This window comes from Labeo rohita, chromosome 14 (assembly GCF_022985175.1).
Source record: "Labeo rohita strain BAU-BD-2019 chromosome 14, IGBB_LRoh.1.0, whole genome shotgun sequence".
Classification (NCBI taxonomy): domain Eukaryota; kingdom Metazoa; phylum Chordata; class Actinopteri; order Cypriniformes; family Cyprinidae; genus Labeo; species Labeo rohita.
Window position 1 is genome coordinate 18,177,493 of NC_066882.1, and position 7,400 is coordinate 18,184,892.

At 34.3% G+C, this 7,400-nt stretch overlaps 1 protein-coding gene across 2 annotated transcripts; it reads left to right on the forward strand.

The window, feature by feature from the left end:
• Positions 1-2,957: 2,957 nt before the first annotated feature.
• Positions 2,958-7,332, forward strand: clp1 (cleavage factor polyribonucleotide kinase subunit 1). Of its 2 annotated transcripts, XM_051127035.1 has the most exons (7): positions 2,958-3,082; positions 3,236-3,254; positions 3,345-3,622; positions 3,703-3,810; positions 4,368-4,487; positions 4,580-4,717; positions 6,424-7,332. In XM_051127035.1, exons 3-7 carry the CDS (start codon positions 3,347-3,349, stop codon positions 7,117-7,119), a joined length of 1,338 nt encoding a protein of 445 aa, XP_050982992.1. In that variant the 5' UTR covers positions 2,958-3,082; positions 3,236-3,254; positions 3,345-3,346; the 3' UTR covers positions 7,120-7,332. The 2 variants fall into 2 exon arrangements, with proteins under 2 accessions (XP_050982992.1, XP_050982991.1); XM_051127034.1 differs by having other exon boundaries at positions 2,958-3,254.
• Positions 7,333-7,400: the final 68 nt, after the last annotated feature.

Sequence of the window (7,400 nt, forward strand, 5' to 3'; positions counted from 1 at the left end):
TACATTTATATTTTAAAATTATACTTACCTGATCATTTTTGACCTCGGTCCTCATCAGCCACCAGCTCTGATATGATTAAGCCATCAGCTCTGCAATAAAGCACAAATAGAAGCTACAATTAATAAATGTATATTTTAATTGGAAGGCTAAAATTATACTTACCTGATCATTTTTTAACCCAATCCCCGTCAGACAACAGCTCTGATATTAAGCCATCATTCCTGTAATAAAGCACAAACAGAAACTACAATTAATAAATGTATATTTTAATTGGAAGGCTAAAATTATACTTACCTGATCATTTGTGACCTCAGCCCCCTTCAGACAACAGCTCTGATGTGATTAGGCCATCACTCCTGTAATAAAGCACAAACAGAAACTACAAATAATAAGTGTATATTTTAAAATTATACTTACCTGATCATTTTTTACTTCTGTCCTCATCAGCCGACAGCTCTGATATGATTATTTCATCAGTCCTTTAATAAAGCAGAAAGAGACAACACAATTAATAAATGTTTGTTTTATTTGTAATGCTAAAATTATACTTACCTGATCAACTCACCTGTTTCCCTTTTTTTTTTTTTTTTTTTTTTTTTGTGGCCTTGTTTTTTGGCCTTTGGTTTTGGATAGGACAGTAGAGACAGACAGGAAAATGGGGGAAAGAGGGGGAATGGGGTCGGGAAGTGACTCAGGCCGGATTCGAACCTGAGTCCCCGTCAGCCAAAAGCTCTGATATGACTAGGCCATCAGTCCTGTAATAAAGCACAGACAGAAACTACTATTAATAAATGTATATTTTAATTGAAATCATACATACCTGATCACTCACGCACTGATGATCCAGTGCCATCCTTGCAGACCATCAGTACTGTAATGAAGGACAAACAGATAAACATCCTGTAAAATGTCAGATTTGACAATAGAACACTTTAAATAAACTGTCACAAATTTCTATTATTGCTGCTCTAGTTTGTCAACTTTGATCATTATTCGTTTTTTGAAAGAAACCATCCACTATGTCAATGTTAATATACATTTTAAGCATTAGTTTCCCCTTTTTAAGAAACTCTAAATGTAATGTTTATGTTTTAATAGTTACATAAGATCACCACCAGAGGTCATTACCGCCCCACTAATGGTCTGAGAATTAATCAACTTTTCGCTTACAATTCAGTAAAATATCACACTTCAAAGATTCAAAATTCATTTTAATTAATTTACCGTTTGTTTGCTAGATATTAACAAATTGCTAAATCGTGAATTCATTATCTAAGTTGGGAGGTGTGTGATTTCGTACCTGCAAATATCCTACTGAGGTAAATCTTCAAGTCCAGTTGTTGAATGATCCCGAATCGACGTAAATTAATATGTATATATAATTACAGATAAAGTAACAACAAACTAAAGAAAAGTAATAAGTGAAAAGAATCACAAATGTTGTCGTTTGGGAGAAACGTAGCTGCAAGTATTTTACTGTAGTACGCGCGGTGGTTCTGTTTTGAGCGCCATTCTCTGGCACGTCATAATGGAGCTGGAGCGCAAATAGAATTTTCACAATAGACTCCAAGCTTTTGAATGTCAGTAATTGGATCTTTCTATTCATCAAAAGATCCTAAAAAATACTCAACCGTCTTAAATATTGATGATAATAATAATAATCAGAATCAGAATATTATAATGATTTCTAAAGGATCATGTGACACTGAAGACTGGAGTAATGATGCTGGAAATTTAGATTTGATCACAGGAATAAATTACATTTTAAAATATATTAAAATAGAAAGCAGTTATTTTAAATAGCAAAAGTATTTCAAAATTGTACTATTTTTGCTCTACTTTGGATCAAATAAATGCAGGCTTGGTGAGCAGAAGAGACTAAAAACATTACAAATCTTACTGTTTAAAAACTTTTGACTGGTAGTGTATAATATTAACTGCACAATACAAAAATATAAATGCATATTAAATATAATAAAACAAACAAACCAACATTACACTGGAACACATCTTAACAGACTTTCCGTCTTCCTTGTTTCTTCCTGTTTTGTTTTGTTTTAATTTTAAGGTTTATTTTTGACATTTTTATTATTTTGATATGTTAATTCTTAAGTGAGTGAATTTGAGGTTGACACTAGGCATATTTCTAATGAATATTTCCGCCATTTATTAACAAAACAGAAAACCTAATTCCTTAAATTTCTTTTCAGTGCATCATCACAAACATGTTCATCCACTCCAACAAAATGTTATAAATAGTGAGAAAAAACACTAGTTTTATACATTCAAGCACTTTCATCTCAAAATCATGTTATTCACTGTAAACATGCACTATGATATGCTACAGCAAAATTAATAAGAATGACCGTTTTTATATCTTAAATAAGAAAACACATATGTTGACATGTCAAGAGAACGTGGTTAAATATAAAAGTGTATTTTTTACAGTGGCATTGAAAAACATTCCTTTGACAAGAAAACCCATGTTTTTTTTTTTTTTGTTTTTTTTTTTTAAACAGTACTCAAAGGTACTGTTGTACAATAAGGAATAGGGTTACAAACTCACACACACACAAAAAATAAAAATAAAAAATTATAATAATAATAATAAATACAGACGGGAAAAAGTCAGTAATATAAACGTGAACACATGCCAGATTTTTAGATTATTTATGTACATTAGATTTAGTAAACACAGTTACACAGTTCAAAAATTCACAGATACAACTAGGAGTAAACTTATTAATATTGTTACTATCTTTGTTATATTTTTACACGTTGTGTAAATTGTTACTAAATAAAGAAAAAAAAGTCCGATAATGATGACAAATCTGTGTTTTTAGAACAATAAAAGTGTTTTTACTGTAAAAAAAAAAAAAAAAAACTAGGAGTAAACAACCCTGTCTGTGGATGTTGAGAGGATCATTGGTCAACCACTGCATGACATCATCTAAACGCGACACGACATCATCACTGTGCTGTGGTGGTTTACCAGCAATCCTCGCTGCTGTGAAGAAAGAAGGGATAATTTCCAAATAATAAGGCGTAACGTTAGCTGAAACGGTGAATGTTTGGAAGAGTGTAAGTTAGACATGTTACGTATTAAATAATTTTATTCTCAAAAGCCTAACCTGTCAATTGAATTATATTCACCTGGCTAACGTTAACAAGCTAATACTAATTAATAACTTCTTTGAGATAATTACTGTAAATAAAACACGAGATAAATCACAGAGGGGAGGAGTTCAAAGAGGTATGTCACAAAAATGTTTTATTTTCTCATCTTATAAAACAAGTACCTAGCTATATAGCAGTTTTTGAACATCCTGGTTCTCTATCACAGCCATGACTGCAGAACCCTCAGAAAAGTCAGCGGAGGAGGGCCTGAGTTCGTCGGGCAGCGCTGGGACTTCAGGTACGCGATTCGACCTGGAGAAAGAGACAGAACTGCGTTTTGAGGTCGAAGCAGGAGAACGAGCCCAGCTCGAGCTGTTGTCCGGTCTGGCAGAGGTGTTTGGGTCCGAACTGAACCGTAATAAGAAGTACACTTTCGGGCCAGGCTCTAAGATTGCCGTGTTCACCTGGCAAGGCTGCAGTGTGTCGCTTTCAGGCAAAACGGAGGTGAGAGAGGTTAAAAGGATGTGAGTGGATGTCTTTATTGACTAAATCAATTCAAACATATCTGTCTTCCATAAATACAGGTGGCTTATATCTCCAAAGATACACCCATGCTGCTGTATCTCAACACCCATGCAGCTCTAGAGCAGATGAGACGTCAGGCAGAGAAGGAGAATGAGAGAGGCCCTCGGGTATGTAAACAGACATCACAAACCATTTTTTTCTAAAATTTGGGGTCGGTAAGATTTTTTTTGAAAAAGAAATGAATGCTTTTACTCAGCATGGATGCATTAAATTGATAAAAAAAAATGACAGAAAAGGCATTTATAAAGTTACAAAACATTTCTAGTTCAAATGCGGTTCTTTTGAACGTTCTATTCATCAAAGAATCCTGAAAAAATGTGTCTTGCTTTCCACAAAAATATTATCCAGCACCGCTGTTTTCTACATTGATAATAAAGATTTTTTTTCTTGACCAACAAATCATCATATTAGAATTATTTCTGAAGAATAATGTGACACTGAAGACTGGAGTAATAGGTGGTAAAAATGCAGCTTTGCCATAACAAGAATAATAGAAACAATTACTTTAAATCATCCTTATATTTTACTATAAAGATAAATGCAGCCATGATGAATGTAAGATACTTTCTTAAACATAAAAAAATCTTACCAACCCCTTATGAACGTTTACATAGTAGTGTATATTTAACATAAAAACTGTTTTTGACATCTTTTCGGTTATCAGGTAATGGTTGTCGGACCAACCGATGTGGGAAAGTCAACAGTATGTCGAGTGTTACTGAACTATGCTGTGCGACTGGGACGAAGACCTACGCTAGTGGAGCTGGATGTCGGCCAGAGCAGCGTAAGTAAATGATGCCTGAACGATCAATGCAACATCTGTAAAAATGAAGCAATTATATGCATGCATGCATGTTTAATTGTTCTTGTCTTCAGGTCTCTGTGCCTGGAACTATGTCAGCTCTGTGCATTGAGCGTCCCGCTGATGTAGAAGAAGGTTTCTCTGTGCAGGCTCCGCTTGTCTTTCACTTTGGCTCTACCACACCGGGAACAAACATCAAACTTTACAACAAGGTAATGACAAAATTACACTTAAGGGAGTGTTGTGCTTACACTTTACAGTGATATACTGAGCTTTGGCCTATAAATTATTGGAACAGAGTGAGCTTGGCCACAAACAGAAAGTGGCAAACTATCCTGACACTGTTTAATCAATAATAACAAGGAGAAGATGTATTAATCTTTCTCTTAATGCAACTATAAAGTCTTGTTCTTCTGGAATTGGTGATACAAAAACAATAAAGCTCATTTCTGTAGCAGTAGTCACCAGTTGCATGATGACATGATGATGATGAATCATCTTTTGCATTTTGTATATCAATATTAGTATTACTAGTATAAAAGTGTTTTCTACACATTTACTTCATGTACACTACCAGTCAAAGGGTTTTGAACAGTAAGATTTTTTTGTTTTTTAAAGAAGTCTCTTTTGCTCACCAAACCAATAAATAAATAAATAAATAAATGCTTATTTGATCCAAAATACAGCAAAATACAATTCAAAGCTGAATATTTAGCATCATTACTCCAGTCACATGATCCTTCAGAAATCATTCTAATATTCTGATTTGCTGCTCAAAAACATTTATTATTATTATTATTATGATTTTTTTTTTTCATCACTTTTGATAAATTTAAATGCTTTTTCAAAGCATCCTTGCTAAATGAAAGTATTAATTTCTATAATTTCTTTGCCAAAAAAAAATTGGCTCCAAGCTTTTGAATGATATAGCGTATAATGTTACAAAAGCTTTCTATTTCAGATAAATGCTGATATTTGGGTCTTTCTATAAATCAAAGAATCCTAAAAAAAATTCACTCAACTGTTTTAAATATTAATAATAATAATAAATGTTTCTTGAACAGCAAATCAGCATTATTTGAATGATTTTTGAAGAATGTGACACTAAAGACAGGAGTAAAAATTTACATTTGATCACATGAATAAATTACATTTTAAAATATATTCAAATAGAAAGCAGTTATTTTAAATAGTAAAAATATATTTGATCAGATAAATGCAGGCTTGATGAGCAGAAGAGAATTCTTTAAAAAACACTAAAAATCATACAAATTTAAATGATTGTAATGTTACTATTTCTATTATGTGTTTTTGTTTTGTTTTGTTTTTTGGTTTGTGGTCAAATCTGCAGTACTTTATCTCACTTAAAGAAAAGATGGTCCTTTCCTACATTTTTGTAGATTGTAATACACTACCATTCAGTACATTTAAAAAAAAAAATGAAATTAATACTTTTATTCAGCAAGGATGCATTAAGTTGATCAAAACTGACACTAAAGACTTACTGACTTACTGTTTCAAGAAATATATATATTAAGCAGCACAACTGTTTAACATTGATAATAATAATAAATGTGTCTTGAGCACTAATTATCATATTCAAATCATTTCTGAAACATTGTGACACTGAAGTCTGTCATAATGGCTGCTAAAATCAGCTCATGCCATCACATGAATAAATATTTGATCAGTAGTAATTTGTATTAATATTATACTATATTTCTGTTTTTACTGCGTTTTTTAAACAAATATGCATAAGAGACATTCATTTCAAACTTTTTAATGGTGGTTTATGTCAGAAGTAATATGGGTTGTAAATGGAGTTTCATGTTGATTCAGTATGCATCATCCAGACATATTAATAAAATGTGTTATAATGAATCTTTTTTTCTTTCTCTCTCTCTCTTTATATGTGTAGCTGACTTCAAGCCTTGCAGAAGTGTTTTCCCAGCGCTGTGAGGTGAACCGCAGGGCTAGTGTGGGAGGCTGTATAATCAACACCTGTGGCTGGGTCAAAGGTTCAGGCTACCAGGCTCTGGTCCACTGCGCTTCAGCTTTCCAGGTGGATGTTGTCCTAGTCCTGGACCAGGAGCGTCTCTACAATGAGCTCAAACGTGACCTGCCACACTTTGTACGTGTCGTCCTTCTGCCAAAGTCTGGCGGCGTGGTGGAGCGCTCCAAAGACTGCCGCCGAGAGTCCCGGGACGAAAAGATCCGGGAATACTTCTACGGCTTCCGCGGGACTTCTTTTTACCCTCATGCTTTTGATGTGCGCTTTTCAGATGTGCGCATTTACAAGATCGGTGCGCCCTCGATTCCAGACTCCTGTCTCCCTCTGGGTATGTCCCAGGACGACACCCAGCTCAAACTCGTCCCTGTCAGCCCTGGCAGGGATTTAACCCACCATGTGCTAAGTGTGAGTTCGGTGGATGATGATGCAGAGGTGGGTGCGGGACAGAGCAGAGGGATTTTAGAGAGTCCCGTGTGTGGCTTCATAGTTGTGACAGCGGTGGACACACAAGCTCAGGTTATGACGGTACTCTCACCAGCGCCCAGACCGCTGCCGCGACACACTCTGCTCATCATGGACATTCGTTTCATCGACCTTAAGTAGAAGCATTTAAGTCTAACAGAGATCTGTTTTCAAAAGGGACGCTGTTACCACATCTGTTAAGTTCCTACAAAAATATTTATAGCTGTGTTTAATTTCCGAAAATTAAATTTTAATAATTTTGTACATAAGGCAGCTGTGTTTTTATCAAATAAATTCAACTCCAGTTTCATCTGTCCTTCTAAACAAACAATAAAACCATAACCTGTCTGACTACATCTTATTCTGCTATTTTTTTTCTAAAATTAAATTACACCCTTGAGCAAACAAATTGAGCAATTATT

What these genes read in the sequence shown, in the direction of transcription:
- clp1 (XM_051127034.1), top strand. Translation starts at nt 3,347, where the DNA reads ATGACTGCAGAACCCTCAGAAAAGTCAGCGGAGGAGGGCCTGAGTTCG. An exon ending in CGCTTTCAGGCAAAACGGAG is followed by an intron (nt 3,623 to 3,702) that starts GTGAGAGAGGTT and finishes CCATAAATACAG; the next exon opens with GTGGCTTATATCTCCAAAGA. An exon ending in ACATCAAACTTTACAACAAG is followed by an intron (nt 4,718 to 6,423) that starts GTAATGACAAAA and finishes TTATATGTGTAG; the next exon opens with CTGACTTCAAGCCTTGCAGA.